At 48.3% G+C, this 17873-nt stretch overlaps 1 protein-coding gene across 1 annotated transcript; it reads left to right on the plus strand.

The window, feature by feature from the left end:
* Window positions 1-7391: 7391 nt before the first annotated feature.
* LOC112116924 (extracellular tyrosine-protein kinase PKDCC-like) lies at window positions 7392-17516 on the plus strand. Its single transcript, XM_024214677.2, has 7 exons — window positions 7392-7922; window positions 8913-9035; window positions 11812-12083; window positions 13312-13391; window positions 13494-13598; window positions 15147-15323; window positions 17413-17516. The coding sequence occupies exons 1-7, from the start codon at window positions 7392-7394 to the stop codon at window positions 17514-17516; spliced, it is 1392 nt and encodes a 463-aa protein (XP_024070445.2).
* The last annotated feature ends 357 nt before the right edge of the window (window positions 17517-17873 follow it).

The following is a 17873-nucleotide window of genomic DNA, read 5'->3' on the forward strand; positions in this document are numbered from 1 at the left end:
TTTGAAAGAATAAAATTACAGAGCATATAGGTGCATTGCAGGAAGTACCAAGAAGTAACAACAACAATAATGCAAGTATGTGTTGGGAGGGGAGTGTGAAAAACTCTGTGTGTGTGTGTGTGTGTGTGTGTGAGAGAGAGAGAGAGAGAGAGAGAGACACACACACACAAAGACAGTGTGTGTGTGAGAGAGAGAGACTGTGTGTATAAGACAGACTGTGTGTGTGACACACAGTGTGTGTGTGTGACAGAGACAGTATGTGTGTTTGTGAGAGTGTGTGTGTGTATGTGAGAGAGAGAGAGAGAGACACACACACACCACACACACACACACACAGACAGTGTGTGTGTGTGGGGGGGGGGTGTCCTAAAGACAGTGTGACTGTGACACAGAGACAGTGTGTATGCTGGCTGCTGGGGAAGTTTCTGAGGGCATGTCTTCACTACCCACCGATCCGGCGGCTAGCAATCGGTCTATCGGGGATCGACTTACCGCGTCTAGTGAAGACGCGGTAAAATCGATCCCTGATCGCTCTGCCGTCGACTCCAGAAATCCACCTCGGCAAGAGGCGGCAGCGGAGTCGGCGGCAGCGCGGCAGCGGTCGACTTTCCCACGTCCTCACCGCCAGGTAAGCCGACCTAAAATACGCAACTTCAGCTACGGTATTCACGTAGCTGAAGTTGCGTATCTTAGGTCGGACCCCCGCTGTAGTGTAGACCCAGCCTGAAAGATGTCATGTGCTGTCTCTTTAAGGCACTCACTTAAAGCTCTCCTGCTCCTGAGCCCTGTCCCCCCTCCCTCACTCTGCGGAGATAGGGTACATGGGCAGAGGGGAGGGGGAGAGACTCTGTGTGTGTGTGTGTGTGTCAGAGACGGAGCCAGAGATTGTTGAGTTGGCTGCTGGGGAAGTCTCTGAGAGACCGTGTGCTGTCTCTTTAAGGCACACACTGTCCAGAAGGCTTGTTCACACCTCAGACCACAGCGGCTCTCCTGTTCCGAGTCCTGTCCCCTCTCCCCTGCTCTGTGGAGATGGGGTACAGGGGCAGAGGGGAGGGGGACTCCCTGACATCAGCACCCTTCCCTTCTCCGCTCTGCACAGCCAGCAGGAGGGTCCCAGGAGCAGCTGCAGGAGCAACGTGGCTTCAAAGCAGCGGGGGCGGAGGGCACCTGAACACACGCTGATGAATGTGCGCGGCTCTGCTAATCAAGTGTGTGGCACTTGAATCACTTCTGGGCAGCCGCCCAACCATGCAGCTTAGAGGGAACACAGGACAACATCCATCCCATTTTGCAACACAGGAAGCACTCTTCACTCCAAGGTCTCCAAGTCATTCATGATGCAGAGCTGAAGGACACTTTTCCTAATGTGTGGATAGCTTTGAGGATTCTGTTCACGTTGCCGATCACAGTCGCGAGTGGTGAGCACAGCTTTTTGAAGCTCAGGCTCATTAAAACATATCTTTGATCAACGCTAGCCAATGAGAGACTGACATCGCTTGCTATTTTATCGCTTGAAAATGCCATTGGCCAGTCTTTGGATCTCTCTGATGCTGTGCTTCAGTTCACGAGGGCAAAGGCAAGAAAAGCAAGCTTTTGAACTAAAGGACTAGGGTTAACATTCTAAGGCTGTCACCAACTGTAACACTATTTAATGTTGGTCCACATAATGTTGGTGCACAGTTCAATTTTTTGATGTTAGTACATTTCAGTTATTCTTAAAATTGAAAACTTGGAGGAAACAAATTTTTTTATTGCTTCTATATGGCATGAATAAATACAGCTTTACAGATGCAAATTTATCTTATGTGACATAGATCATGCATGCAAATCATGCATCAAAGTTATAAAATGGGCTACACATGCAATAAAAAATAAGGTATTCAAAAGTTTAACAAATGGAGGAGGGGAAACCAAAGATGCTGAGTTCAGTCCTTGTGGGGGCCATTTAGGGAACTGGGGTAAAAATCTGTCTGGAGATCGGTCCTGCTTTGAGCAGGGGGTTGGACTAGATGACCTCCTGAGGTTCCTTCCAACCCTGATATTCTATGAGATAATATGCTCCTTGCCTGGGGCACCATTTGGTCTAGAGCTGACCCTGCCCAAGAGGCACGGGCTGGTCCTGCAGAACTGACTGGAGAGCGGAGGCCATCAGTACTATGATGTCCATTGATCAGCCAAACTGCCCAAGGAAACTGCTACATTCTAACGGACTTCACAATCATAGTCCCTGCTCCCAACCAGCTCCAATCCCCACTAGGCTCAGGCTGACACTATTAACAGTTATGATTTCATTACTATTCTTCTTGCAGTAACTCTAAAGGCCGTAACCAGGCAGGACCCCTGATGCTGTGCCCTATATTCCAGGTTATTTACAGGGAACTGAGTTTCTTACCATGGAATCACAGCCCCCTAAATTTCACCCCTTTCAAACTCCATCACAATGGGTTCAGGAGGAATTCAACCCTGTTGCTGGCTGGGCCGTTTATTCAATCATCTGTGAAGTACAGTCTGGAGCTGAAGGGTTTGGCCCCGTTTGCATTGACATCTGCCCACCACCCATTTAGGAGGGAATCCATAGCCCACAGTGGGAGACACCCAGTAGCAGAAATAATGCCCTGCCCTTGTGAGGCGTTATCATGTGTCCATGGGCGAATGGGTGTGTGCTTGTGTCTGTATTGGCAAAGACTGGAAGGTTGCATGCCCAACTCTCACCCTGTCATCTGGTCAGCCTCTTGGCTGGATGCACTCTTAGCAATTCATGACAACCCCTCAGCAGCTGCTGTAGACCTCATCACCATGGTGAGGGCATCCACCATCTCCATCCAGACACTGTGCCAGTCTGTGCCTCTGGACCTGACTCAGACCTCTACCATTGGTTCCTTTGGACTTTTAGTATCTTTGTACAACCCATCTCTAACTCACACAGATACTTTCCCTTCCTCCTCCTGGCCTAGTCAGGAATAGGGCTCCAACACTTTCCCCTGAGAGGAGCAGGGAGAGATAAAGGTCCCATGATTCCTGCTCCATTGGTATTGGTCACAGAGTTTCCCCAATTCCCATTTAACCAGTGTCTGTCCCTTTCACCTCAGGCTACTAAGGAGACCATGTCACAAAAGTGCTGCATCTGTGATCACCCCCTCGTGGGCATCCTCCTTGAGTTTTGTTCCTGCTCTTTTTCACAGCGCTGCTCCTGCACCGTCTCCTCTCTCTGGTGTTGGAACTGCTGCTGCACTGACTCATCCTGATCTACCTGTGGTGGCTTTTCTCTCTCCTGCTCCTCCCACCACTGTCCTTCTCTCTCCTTCTCCTCTCTTGATCCCGAACATTCTCTCCTCTCCATAATGCTGCAGCTCTAAAGTTGAGTGTGCCACACAGTCAGGACTCCTGGGTTCTGGCCCCAGCTCTCCCACTAATTTGGTAGGTAACCCAGGAACCAGGGTTAATTGCTGTCCCTGGCTGTGCCTTATTTTATAAATAACTCGCTTCTGAATCTTTCCAAACAGATTTTATTGGACCAAATCAGAGTCAAATGTCTTGTCCCCTTTCCAGTCCTCAAGAGGCTAAACTGTTGCAAGCCACAGGCAGGGAAAAAGAGACCGAGATGCCACCAATGCCTTGAGCCCCATGCAGTGTGTGGCAGAGACTTGATTAGGTGGAGTGTGTCCAGATGATCCCTGTTCCATGCTGCAGAGGAAGGCACTATGGGATCTGTTGGGCTTTGCTGATGAGGTTTTTAATCTTTGGGCCAATCTACACTACAAATTTACATCCCCACAGCTGCACTGCAGCCCATCTTGTGAACACGCTCCAAGCTGACGGGAGAGAGATCTACCGTCAGCTTAATAACTCCATCTCCGTGACAGGCAATAGCTCTGTCGGCAGGAGTAGCTCTCCCACTGACATAGTGCTGTCTACATGGAGGGTTAAGGTCAGAATAACTACGTGGCTCAGTGGTGTGGATGTAGTGTAAACCAAGCCTTTTTCTCTTCCCCATTCACTCCTCCTCTCTTCCTTTCACCTTCCATTTTATCCCCGTGATTCAATGTCCTCTCATCCTTCTTTTGTCTCCCTATTTAGCTAATTCCCTGCCATCAAAACGCCACTCAAAGAATTAAACAAACATATCTGTCATGACACTTCATGATGTATTCAGACCATCCTCCTGCTCTCATGTTAATCCTACAAGTTTGTTACAGATCCGGAACAAGTCTCTTTACTAACTTCCTTAATATATGATTATGCCCTTGAAATGACATTGTTTAGAGGGCAAATTGTCTCAATAATATTTAAGACATATAGTGTCATATTTTCATTACAGCACGGTTAAGAATCATCCAGTTGGGTCACTGTGTGAGTTAGAGATTGGGGCGCGCAAACTTTTTGGCCTGAGGGCCACATCGAGTTTCCAAAATTGTATGGAGGGTCGGTTGGGGAGGCTGTGCCTCCCCAGACAGCCAGGCGTGGCCCAGCCCCCGCCCCCTATCCAATCCCCCCACTTCTCCCCCCCCCGACAACCCCCCCTGGACTCCTGCCCCATCCAACCCCCCCCATTCCCTGTCCCCTGACGCCCCCCCCCCGGGACCCCTGCGCCATCCACCCCTCCCTGTCCCCAACCACCCCAGACCCTCCACCCCTGACTGCCCCCCACCACCCCATCCAACCCCTCCTCTCATTCCTAACTGCCCCCCTGGGACCCCCGCCCCATCCAACCACCCCTTCTCCCTGACTGCCCCTGGAACCCCTGCCCCTGACTGCCCCCAGCCGCCCCATCCAACCCCCCGTCTCCTGCCTGACTGCCCTCCTTCAAGCCACCAGTTCCCCGCCCTCTGACTGCCCTGACCCCTATCCACACCCCTGCCCCTTGACCACCACCCCCAATTCCCCTGCCCTCTATCCAACCCCCCATGCTCCCTGCCCCCTTACTGTGCTGCCTGGAGCACCAGTGGCTGGCGGCGCTACAGCTGCGCCACCCAGAACACCAGAACAGGCAGCCATGCCGCCCAGCTGGAGCCAGCCACGCCACGCCACCATCGCGAGAGAATTGCAGCAGTGAGCTGAGGCTGCGGGGGAAGGGGAACAGCAGCGGAGGGGCGGGGGGCTAGCCTCCTGGGCCAGGAGCTCAGGAGCCGGCCAGGAGGGTCCCGTGGGCCATAGTTTGCCCACCTCTGCTGTAGATACTCAGGATTTCTATTTTACATTATAGCACTGAACAGTTTCCACAGGCTAAAACAGGCTTTTAGATCAGTTGTTCTTAAATGCAAGTCCAATTTTTAAATTTGTGTTTATGTTTTGAAGCTTCACACCTTAAGTATCTTGAACTGAAGTGTATTTTCATTTGTGCCTGAGAAATATCAAATGCATTGTATAAACAGATTACAATATTTAAGACTTTATTTCTTATTACTGAAGTAATTTAATAGGAAAAGAAAACACATTGCCATTGGAAAACAGTGATAACATTTTTCTACTGGAAATACATTTTCAGATGTCTTAGATCTGATAGGAAATCCATGTTGGTCAATCTATTCTAATATTTTCTTTCCAATTATCACTTTAAAAGCTTTTTGTCTTTCCTTTTTTTTAAGCTAGTACAAAATGAATTTGTTCTCTAATTTGTTAGTTATTCCATATTTTAGAGGAATGTTTGAGGGGAAACCCAACTACTTTAGACTTCTTAACTTTTTAATGAGAAATGAGATATACAAATTAAGAGTGCATATATTTGCTTGCTTATAATTTTCCAGATGGTAATAGAAATGAAAATAAAAAAGTATATGGGTGATTGGTGGTATATTGTAAGGACAATGATATTGAGCAAATATTCTGAATGAATTTTATTTACCAATTAAAGTTTTTAGTTCTTGTATTAAGGCTCCAAAACTAATTTCTAAGTTATTATCTGCCAAAAATACCTAGAGTTTTCAGGTGTTTAAGTAGCCCCTGGAATCATGGTGAAAGTTGCCCCCGCTACCAAAATCTGAAATGACCCCCCTGCAGAGCTGGCATCTGCTTTTCATTCCCTTGCTGGGCTAGGCAAGGGGGACAAGAATGTGAAGCACTCTTACGTGAATAGGGAGGTTTCTTTTATCCTCCTCAGAGATCTTGACGAAACTTTCATGGAGATACTCTGCAATCCTCTCCCAAAGGCTTCTAGGGATGGCGGCCTTATTTCTTCGTCCACGATACCTTTCTCATGCCACTCTGCGATGAGTTCAGCTGGCACCACCGCAGCAAACAAGTAGTGGGATAGAGGCCTGGGCAGCTTTAGGATGCCCTTAGAGTTAAGGCTCTTGACTACCACTGACTTGTCTAGGGAGACAAGGTGGGTGAGGTAATATTTTATTGGACTGACTTCTGTTGGTGAGTAAAAAGAAATTGGTCCAATAAAAGATATTACCACACCCACCTTGTCTATCTAATATACTGGGACCCACAGAGCTACAGCAACACTGCATACTGACTTCTCTAGTCATTTACGTCCACTGAAATACTAGGGTGCTGTGGCCAGTCACAGTCAGACCCACCATTTTTTCTCGATGCTGTCTCTACGAATTATTGAAAGCAGTGTAGTTAAAGGCAGAGGACCAAATTCACAGCTAGTGTAATTCCTTTAACTGCAGTGGCATAGAGTTGGCTCAGAACCTATTACCCTAGTATCTGAGTAACCCACAGTCTTTGATGTGTTTATCCTCACAACACCTTGTAAGGTAGGGAAGTGCTATTAGCCTCATTTTGCAAAGAGACTCATGTATGTAGGTACCTAACGCCCATTGATTTCAATCAGAGTTAGGTGCCTGAATACCGCTGAGGATCTGCCCTGAGTGACTTGCCCAAGGTCACACGTGGGATTGTAGTGGAGCAGGGAACTGAACTGGGGTCTCCTGAGTCTAGCAAGCTAATCAGAGGGACCCTCCTTCCTCTCAGCTGCGTCGGTCAGAGCAGCCCAAGTCTAACGGGCCAAATTCGCCGGCGGTGACAGTGCAGTGAAATCAGGGCCGGATCTGACCCTCCCTGTCTCCCAAAGGCAGTTTGCGGCGAACTGCAGGAACAGAAAGGGCCGGTTTAAAACACCGGAGCCTCCCCGGCCCCCACCCACGGGCTGGGTGAGAGGAGGGGCTGGCTGCAGACGCCAGGCTGCCCAAAGGCTCCGTGAGGCGGGCAGGGGGAGAGGGCAGCCGAGCGGCGGTCTTGGGCGAGCGAAGGGGGGACCGTTCCGAGGCGGGGTGGGCGAGAGCGGCCAGCTGCCCCCCAGGGCGCCGAGCCGGTGTCCGGCGCTGGCAGCGGCGCGGTGCTCCTGGGACTGACGGACGCGCCTCCCCGGGCTCGCCCCTTGCACGGGCAGGCAGAGCCGGCGGGGCCGCTGGGGAGCTGCCGCGCTCAGCCCGTCCCGCATGCGGGCCGCCAGGGGCAAAGAGGGCGCCAGCCTCGCCCGGCCACGGGGGGCGGCGGTGCTCGGCCTCCTGGCCGCCAGCGCCCTACTCGCCCTGGCCCTCCAGAGCTTCCCGGGCGCTGGCCCCTGCTGGGGGGCGAACGGGACGCGGGGCTGCCCCCGGCCTGCCAGGCGGCCTCCCCCGGCTCTGCTGGACGAGCTGAGCCGGAGGCAGCGGGACCTGCTGCGCTTGGCCACGTCTGCCGGGGACACGGGGCTGGGGCTGAGCCGCGGCGGCCGCCTGGGCTGCGGGGACCTGAGCCGCGTAACCGAGCTGGGCGTCGTGGGCTCCGGCTTCACCAAGCTGGTGCTGCGAGCGGCGCTGCCGGGGGCCGGAGCCATCGCCCTCAAGTCGGTGCACCGGGCCGGCAGCGACGTGAGCCGCTGCGTGCAGCGCTACGGGCACCCCGCCGGCTGCCACAGGCTGGCCAGCTACAAGCTGCTCAAGGAGGTGACCCTGCTGCAGCGCCTCGACCACCCCGGCGTCGTCAAGGCAGGTAGAGGGACCGGGGCGGGGGGGCACAGCGCTTCTGACCCCCGCTGCTTGAATGCCGCGCGGCTGCCCCACTCGCCCCCTCCGCCGCTCCCAGCGCCCCGCGGCTACTGACCCCCCTGCCCGGCCACCTGCGGGGGACCCCGGGCAATTGCTGCGGCAGCGCCCCCATCCCCACGTGAATGGAGGCGTTTGGGGGAGACGGTAGCGGGGCGAGTGCCCGATCTCCTTGGCTCACAGCCATTGCACACAGGCGGCTACGCCCTGCATTAGCCAGGTGTCCGTCCCTGCTGTGCTATAGCGCCCGGTACTTATGTGCATCCGGAGATGGGCGAAGGAAGGAGAGCCCGGTCTTCCAAACAAAGCCAAACTGATGGGGTTGGGCAGAGATGGGAATGGGGGGCGGGAGCAGACCCTTTTGCAAGGATGCGCCCAGAGCCACGTGCTTTGTAGAAAGCGAGTTCTTCAAATTCACACCCTGTAAAAACAACAAGGAATCTGGTGGCACCTTAAAGACTAACAGATTCTTTAAGGTGCCACCAGATTCCTTGTTGTTCTTGTAGATACAGACTAACACGGCTACCCCCTGATACCTGACACCCTGTAAACTAATCAGGGTCTCTTTCTGGGCTTGGTGACCGCTAATGATGCCATTCGCTGGGGGGAATCACACAAGGCAGTTCACGCTGCTTTCTCGCTCAGCGGAACAACTGCTGTTGGTCGAGGCAGCAAATAGAACTATGCATCAATGTGATGGTATCTGTGACTTCTAAACACAGAGCAATTGAATTGTATTCTCTATAGTACTACTGTATTTACACAGTGTCTGCCTGCTTTAGACAGAGTATAGGAGAATTGATGCCTTTTACTGTACTTGAATCTATATTCCCCAGAGGCCAAGCTGATCTGTCAATATTTATTCAACCTTTTCCCTTGACATTTGTACTTGAATATGCATCAGTATGACAATCACTCCTTTTCTCTCTACAGTTGCATGGTCAGTGCTATGATAATAGCTTAGATCCTGAAATAAGGGTCATAGCTATGCTGGAGCTGGGATCCCCTCTGGAGATGATTCAGCTTCTGCAGACTCCCTGGGAGGAGAGATTTAAAGTAAGAAAACAAAACAAAGGCAGTTTTATCAGTAGCTTTTAGGTCTCAAACAGAGTAAATGCAAAGAGCCCATGATGTGTGCTGGGGCTCACAGGATTGTCATGCTGACTTTCTGAATGCTCCTGGAAATCTTTAAATAATCTTGTTTTCACCCCTTTTAAATTACAGTAAATAATATCTCCAGTCAGAGAGCAGGAGCTCCACTATTCCTAGCTATTCCTTTATTCCCCCCTCCGAAGCAATGTTACAACAGACCTAAAATTACAAAAAGTCTAAAGAATCCTGCCTAGGGATAGTATTGTGTTTAATACTCTGTGTTAGACCGGATGTCTGGTTCCTTCTGTTCTGCACGCCTTTGCAGAGAGGTCTATTGATTTGTATAGGCAGGCCCATTATTGCAGTGGTATTACGTTCCAGTGGAGGGGGCAAGGGACAGGGACTGGTTCTATTCCAGGCTCTTCCACTGACTGACCTCCTGTGTGACCTTGGGCAAGTTACTTCACCTCTCTGTGCTTCTGTCTTTTCTCTTATCCTTTTTCTGTTTCTTATCCTTTTTCTAGATAGGGGTGGGCAAACTTTTTGGCCTGAGGGCCACATCTGGGTATAGAAATTGTATGGTGGGCCATGAATGCTCATGAAATCGGGGGTTGAGGGTATGGGAGGGGGTGAGGGCTCCGGCTGGGGGTGCGGGCTCTGGGGTGGGGCCAGAAATGAGGAGTTCAGGGTGCAGGAGGGGGCTCTGGGCTGGGGCAGAGAGTTGGGGTGCGGTTTGGGGGGTGAGGGCTCTGGCTGGGGGTGCAGGCTCTGGGATGCAGGAGGGTGGGACTGAGGGGTTCGGAAGGGGGATCAGGGCTGGGGCAGGGGGTCAGGGCGCTGGAGGGGGTCAGGAGTGCCGGCCAATGGGAGCTGCGGGGGCTGCGCTTGGAGAGGGGGCAGCGTGCGGAGCCCCCTGGCCCTACGCATAGAAGCTGGAGTGGGGACATGCTGCTGCTTCCACAAGCAGCACGGAGCCACAGCATATGTGGAGTGGGGCAAGCCCCGGACCCTGCTCCCCGGCGGGAGCTCGAGGGCCGGATTTAAATGTCTGAAGGGCCGGATGCGGCCCCCAGGCCATAGTTTGCCCACCCCTGTTCTAGATTATAAGCTCTTCAGGACAGGGACCGTCTCTTACAATGTGTTCGTCCAGTAGGGCTCTGATCTTGTTTGGGGCCTGTTGGTGCTACTATCATACAAATATATAATAATAAATTGCTGTCTCAGTCTGGTAGGTGAGAGGCCAAGTGAGGCTCTTTAGCTCTCCATTAGCATAAATTACGTATGACATGGAAGTTATTTTTATTGTTTGTATTACAGTAATGCCCTTAGAGGGCTCGGTCAGGGTCTCACTGTAATGGCTGCTGCTTATTTGCTTTATTGGAGGGAGGATGGTGTTGAAGTTAAAGGAAGAACTACACTGCAATCAGTGAGAAATTCTTTGGTTAAAAAACCCACAAACCATAAAACCCCCAGAAGCATGTGACCCACAAGGCTGAACATGGCTACCACAGTCATAGCCAACAACAGACCAAGACATCCAAAACTCAACATAGGGGCTTCATGGCAGGCTCCAGCAGAAGGAAAGGTCTCCCACACCCCTGCCCCAGCTCAGATCCCCCTCCAGCACCCCAAACCTCTCATTCCCGGCCCCACCCCAGAGCCCACACCCCCAGCCGGAGCCCTCACCCCTTCCCACACCCCTGCCCCAGCCTGGATCCTCCTCCTGCACCCCTCACCCCTCATTCCTGGCCCCACCCCAGAGCCTGCACCCCCAGCCGATGCCCTCACCCACTCCCGCATCCCAACCCCCTGCCCCAGCTCGGTGAAAATGAGCGAGCGAGTGAGTGAGGGTGGGGGAGAGTGAGCAACAGAGGGAGGGGGGATGGAGTGAGCAGGGGACAGAGCCTCGGAGAAGGGGCGGGGCAGGGGTCTCGGGGTAGGGGTGGGGTAGGGGGCGGGGCAAGGGTGTTTGGTTTTGTGCAATTAAAAAGTTGGCAGCCCTACCTGCGCCCTGCCCTAACCTGAATGACTACACCGTAATTAAACAGCCTCTTAGCTCAAGTCAGCTGGCATGGGCCGGCCGCGGATTTTTAATTGCAGTGTAGACATACCCTTAATGTACAAAATATTTAGTACAATAGTTTTACATAGGGAGTGCTGTTCTAGAACAGATAATTGGACCATCTACACCTATATCCTCACTCTTGCAGTGGTCTATACTGATGGTCCCTGCCTGCTTTTATCCCATGATGCACCACACTAGGTACTGATCCTGTAAGCTGTTCTGAGTGAACAAACCCCTGAACTCATGCAGACTGAAGTACATGGGATTCCATGTGGGTGCAGGAGTCCAAGCGCATGAAACAGTTGCAGGATCGGGGCCAATTGTGTAATGCTGTACCATGGTGGAAAACACCTTCCTGATTCCAGCCAGCAATCTACATATGGCCTGAAGCATGAAAGGTGATATTGTATCCCTTGTAGCTTTTTACCCTAGTGGTGTGACTGCAAAGGTTTATTTTTGTGCTTAAGCATATTTAACAAACATTGCTAAACTGCTTATGACAGTAAAATCCTGTGGCAATATTGACAATACAGCTTGTAACATACACATAATTTCCTTTTAAATACTGTACATTTCTTGTCTTTAATTTCACTGAATGCCTTTCCCCTTCTTCTTCCAGCTGAATAGCTTTTTTTGGACTATGTTTCCCATGTGTATTCATCTCCTCTTTCTCAGATTTGCCTGAGTCTAGTGAAACTGCTGTTTTACCTGGCACATTCCCCTCTGGGTTCAATAGTCCTCTTGGATTTCCAGCCAAGGCAGTTTGTTATGGTGGATGGAAACCTAAAAGTGACAGACATGGACGATGCCAGCACCGAGGAACTGTCATGCAAGGAAGATAATGACTGCACACTAGACTTCCCTGGAAAAAGCTTCATTCTCAAATGTACTGCAGCTGGGAAATGTGACGGACTAAATGAAAAGAAGAATCTTTTTAATGCATACCGGTATGTGCAATTATATAGAAAAATGTGGCAGATTTGATCATAAATTGCACAATACCATGTAGTGAGTAGTATCCTGTGCTTATTCTATGTAGCAGAGAGAGAGAGAGAGAGAGAGAGAGAGAGAGAGAGAGATTTATTAAGAATTTCTTTGTAGCAAATATTATTTTTCTTGTTAGCTAAGAATTGAAAACAGCGTAGTCATTGGCTAGAAAGAGTGCAGACACCCTTCCTGCACTGCTTCCCTCTATGATCACCAATAAACCTGCCCAAAAAACTTTCCCCCGTGAATTTATTGCTTCCCAGAGGTGCCACAATGACAGCCTTGGAGATGGCAATCCTCTAACTATCCACAGAAGAGGCGGTGCAAGCTTCCTCCACCAATGTGCCTCAGCTTGGTGGTACTTCAGGTGGAGTTGCCTCTGCATGAGAACAGGATAGTTTAGTCTCTGTGTCCCTTTAACTCATGGCCTCTCATTTGAGATGGGCAACAAAGGAGCGAAGAAGAAATAGAGATGGACATCTATTGGGAATTGAACTGAGACTGTTAAGTCACTTCACGTAGGCCACCAATCAGTCATCAAAAGACAGCAACTTCCTCTCTCCATTGATCTGGGCTAGATTTGAACTGCTAACCTGGAGGTGAAAGTCTTGATAGCCCATTATTAATGTTCAGGGGCTTAAGAGGGAGACACTGTTATTGAGGGATCCTAATTTCACCCTAAAAGAAAATTATAGTCTTGCAATAATTACCCATTCCTTTTAGAGCAGCAGCTTTGTGGAAGGACTGGATGGTTCAAGGAATTAATAATGAGCTACCCTGTCTTTCAGTTAATAATGGGCTGCCAAGCCTTGTTAGCACAAGGCCTTCTGGTTGTCCTAGGTGAGAGAGAATACATGTCCTTTGTAGATTGGAAAGTCACTGCTTAAAGGTGAGCAAGGCAATTTCAGGGGAATTTAGTGAAAGCTTCATTGCTTGAATCCTTTTAATTAGACTGAATAAAGCACTTGGCAGCACTATATGCCACAGGGACAAGCTTTAAGAGGGGTTGGCAACATAATCTATGAGAAGCCAGTTAAGATGCTCCAGCCCCACAGTATTGGGCATTGTGTAAGAACCTGAATAGAACAGAATAGTCCTCCTGAGATGGAAAGTGAAAATTTAGAGAGGACTAACTGTTAACATATTGAGACCTCTCACTTCTAACAAGCCTGTGGGATTTTTTTGCAGGTATTTTTTCACGTATCTTTTGCCACACACTGCACCTTCTGCTTTGCGGCCCCTTCTGGGTGATATTCTGAACGCAACAGGTACAAGCTAATATTTACACCCCATTGTCTTTTATGAGAAGACATTTTAAATGATATTTCATTGGGTTAGTCACTTCTGTCATATTTTTCTTTTTAATGTAGGTGATTTACGATATGGAATAAATGAAACCCTAGGAGCTTTTGAAAAAGTTTTACATTTGTACAAGTCTGGGCTATATCTACAGAAAAGGCTTCCTCTTTTAAAAGGTACAGGACTTCAGAGGACTTCAGAGTCTTTAGATAAGAGTTCAATTACTGCAGGTGTGATCGAACTGTAATAATCTTGTGATTCCCAAATATGGCCAAATTCTGATCTCAGTTACGCTCATGCAGCCCCAATGGACACAGTGGATGTATGTGAGGGCAGAATTTGGCATACTTAGGCCTAGTCTACACTAGAAAAAGTTTACCATTAAAACTATACAGGTATAGCTATACAGTCAAGCCCTCCTAGTGTAGATGCTGTCACACCAGCAAAAAAAGTGAAATAAGCCATATCAGCAAAAGCATTTTTATGCTGGTATAACTACATCTGCCCTGGGGTTTTTGAAAATAGAAGTATCACCAAAACAGTAAAGTTATCACCCAAAATCACTCCCTAGTTGATATTGCTGTACCAGCAAACGTTTCTAGTGTGGAGCTGGCCATAGAATCACTGTTTCTTTCTCTTTGGAGCAATCTTTGCTGTTTTTTCATGAGAGTTGCATGGGATTGCTTGTACTACATTGTACGTACCTTGCAAAACAATCTGACTTACGTGTGTGTGTGCGTGCACGTGTGCGTGCTGCTTTAAGTACTCTACTCACAATCCTTTCAGCATGTGCATCAGTTTGTGTTTCAAGTGAATATATGTCCTGTTAATATCTTAAGTGGCCCTCCAGCTTTTTACGTCTGTGGACCAGTTGGTAAGGAAGATCCTCAGATGGCCTCCACTCTCTTTACCCTCGGAGCCCTGTGATACTTTATTTTTCTCCTGTTTCGTTGTGCAACCTGTCTGCTGCTTTGAGTCATTGGTGGACCATGGATCATAGTTTGGGGCTTTGTTCCTCTGTACTAAAGAAGGGGACTCTTTACATTGTGGGGAAAAGTGGCTAATCATTCTTCCTTATGAAAAAGTTCATTCCTTGCTGCTTTGAGCACAAAAGGTGTTGTGGCCCAAGTTTTCCTAAGTGTTCCCATGCAGGCTTGGGATGAGCATGAATTGCAATATCCATGGAGTGCCAGATTTACATCTTCTCTGGAAATTGCATGCTTGCAAGCCGAGCATGTGCAAAAATGTAGGTGCACTCTTGCACAGAGGGGCCTGCATTTCTAACAGTCGTATTTTCTAACAATGTCTCTCCCTCAGTTTATCCATCAGTGTTCATTAGCAGTGTACTAAAATTAGCACCTCTGCCCTATTTTACACCTCCACAAAGGGGCAGAAATCTTAACAGTGAGTGAGCGGTAGCCTTAAACATTGCCTGCTCTGTCATATCTGTCTGGAAGGCATTAGACAAATCTAGTGGTTAAAGCGGGGGACGGGGGGGTTAAGTCAAAATGTACGTGTTCTGTGCTTGGTTCCTCCACTGACTCAGTTTGAGCAAGCTACTTTAACTTCTCTCTGTCTTATTTGAATGAAGGATGTCACGCAAGGGCAAAGTATTAACTTTATGATGTAACCGTAACATACTGCAGGGTATCTTCCTCTTGGATTATATTAAAAGTTTCCTAAAAGCTGTGTCCCTATGTACTAGTTTTTATTCTGTTTCTCAGAATACATCACCCTAAAGGGATTCCGAACCATGGAAATGCAGGACTATAAATGCTGGCCCTCCTACAGCCATCTGGGATGTTTGCTCTCCATTTATAATGCAGAGGAAGCTGCAGCAATCTGTAACTCTCAACCACAGTGCCAAAGTTTTATTGTCACTCAACAGAGAACATGGACAGGTGAAATGATTTTATTTTATTGAAAACCCAGTAAAGATCTTTCAGTACAGAGGCCAGAGCTAGTTGTAAGTTGCTGGGACTTGTGACAGCAAGCGTGCAGGAAGGAAGTAAAAAAGGTTCCCTTTAGATCCTGTGTTTAAAAAAGCATGACATTCTACTTAGGAACTGGTATCATGTCCCATTGCATAAAGCTGCTGTTCTGTTTGATTTAATAGAAGCTGGGTTCTGAGGTGGTTAGATTTCACAAGCTGTATAGGGTCTGGCCTGATCAGTACTGAGATGAGAGGCTGCCCTGCCATGAAAAATCCAGAGTGCCTAGGAAGTGGTGTGGGTGATTCAGGAGGTGGCTCTGTTCTCCGAGTCAGTACTTTGCCAGTGCCCCTGCATGGTGCTACATGGCACGGTTATCTTGGAAGTACCATCTCAAAGTATTGTCTAGGAGAGGCAGTGTGGCCTAGTGACTTGAGCACTGGCCTGGGACTCAGAAGATTTGGGGTCTATTCCCAGTTCTGCTGCTAACCTGCTGAGCCAGTCACTTCCCTGTCTGTGCCTCAGTTTCCCCTTCTGTATAATGGCGATAATGATACTGCCCTTCTTTGAGATTTACGGAGGAAAAGCAATATATATGAGCTTAATGTAAGATAATAATATTGTCTTACTGTTAAGACAGGAAGCTACCTTTTGTGGTCATTAAAGATACCATTTATCTTGCAAGAATAAGGAGATTTTAGTGTCTGTGTCCATGTTTGGTTAATTACATTCTCCTTCTGTGAATTCCATCAGCATCTTCAACAGGATGTGATAATTTTCTTCACTTCCTCTACTACAGTTTTGCATGGTATTGGTTTAAATAGTTGCTAAGATCCACCCCAGAGATAGCTGCATTTAGTAGTGGGTGAGGCAATTGCTGTGGTATGTACTGTTTGTAAAAAGCCTTTGGGTCCTTTGACGTGAAAGAAGATATATAAAAGTAGGCGTTTACTATCGTTATACTCAAAAGAACCATAGTTTACAATAGTTTTGCTCCTTTTTATATCAAATTAAAGCCCCAGACCAATGAGTTTCACAAATGTCCCTATAATTAGCGCTGATTACAGCCTTTCATTGAAGCCAGCTTGCATGGTTTTAGAATTACACTGTAAATCCCCTCATTTAACTGACACTTCAGCAGCAGTCCAAGCTATTACTTATAATGTGAACACTGAATAAGGTAAATGAACATTAACCAGGCATCGGTACGATGGTGCTTATGATCATGTATCTTGTCTGCTGACATGATACATGGCTGCCCTTTGGCATTCTTTGCTTTAAAAAAATATTCAAATCGTACTCTATAAGTTTGTATGAAAATTGTACACGGATAACTTTATCGTATAAGAGAGTATTCATCTGCTGACAAAACAATACGTCTGGCCTCTGTGCACAGAGCCAGTTTCACAATAGCAATGGTTTGTGCATGCGTATTGTATTCTGCATCTCTTCTAGGTTTTATAACGTGACAGATGTTAGCACATGAAGCATGTGACTATTAGAAGGAGCTCAGCTACTACCGTGATGAGCCCAATATAAAAACCTATATAGAATGGAATAAAACATCCTGCCTGTGTCGCTTGATTCTGTTTCTGCAACAGGCTACCCTGTATCAAGGCCATTCTGTAGTCTGTTTTTATTCTCCTAAGCCTTTTCTTCCTCACATTTTGTAATAAGTCTTTGTTTGAGTGGCCGAAAAGGACAATTCTGTTACTTGTGGTCTGTTTTTCTGACATGCCGAGGGCCTGGATCTTGCATTCACATTGGATCTTGCATTCACATTAACTGGAGCTGCGGGTGTTGGTAACTTGTTAATGTAACTCTGTAATACAGATTGAGACATAAAGTCTATGGTGCCTGATCCTGCATTGTACACTCCTACGGAAGTTGGTGGGGATCATGGATGCACAGGGAATGTAGGAAGAATGCCTCATATGCACATAGCTGGTGTAAAAGGAACCTGCTTAGAGAGTGCTTTATATATAAATCTGTCTTGAATCTAAAGAACCAAGATGACCCGTCTCCTCTGTTTAAACTTACATTTTTATTTTCTTACCAGGACGCCCACTCGCCTCATTTCGAAGTAGCCTGACTGACTTAATACCAGACGTCAATGCTGTACTCCATATTAAACGATCTGCTCCCTCGAGGGAAAGACGTTAAAAACAGTGAGAGCTCACATAAAGCGATTTGGGGAGGAGTCATTGGGGAGAACATCATCTACCAAAAGGAATGATACTTTTTATTTTGCTTTAGATGCGATCTCCATACTAGCTTGGACTGTGTAAAATGGTGTTGTCTGCTTGATCAAAGCAGAGATTATCCATAGCCAAATGCTCTCCTCTACACAGCCCCACCTGGTTGTTAACCTGTTCCCAGACTCTGCTGTTCCTTGTAAACATTTGCAGTTTTAGTTCAAATGTTGCAATTTGCAGAACCTCGGCTTGCCGCTTTCGGAACTTGTCAGCGAAGGAATAGAAATGGCCATGAGGGACTTGGCTGTAGTAGTCCTAGTTAGTT

This window comes from Terrapene carolina, unplaced genomic scaffold (assembly GCF_002925995.2).
Source record: "Terrapene carolina triunguis isolate 2854851 unplaced genomic scaffold, T_m_triunguis-2.0 Scaffold96, whole genome shotgun sequence".
Lineage (NCBI taxonomy): Eukaryota > Metazoa > Chordata > Testudines > Emydidae > Terrapene > Terrapene triunguis.

What these genes read in the sequence shown, in the direction of transcription:
- LOC112116924 (XM_024214677.2), top strand. Translation starts at nt 7,392, where the DNA reads ATGCGGGCCGCCAGGGGCAAAGAGGGCGCCAGCCTCGCCCGGCCACGG. An exon ending in TGATATTCTGAACGCAACAG is followed by an intron (nt 13,392 to 13,493) that starts GTACAAGCTAAT and finishes TTTTTAATGTAG; the next exon opens with GTGATTTACGATATGGAATA. An exon ending in TCAACAGAGAACATGGACAG is followed by an intron (nt 15,324 to 17,412) that starts GTGAAATGATTT and finishes TTTTCTTACCAG; the next exon opens with GACGCCCACTCGCCTCATTT.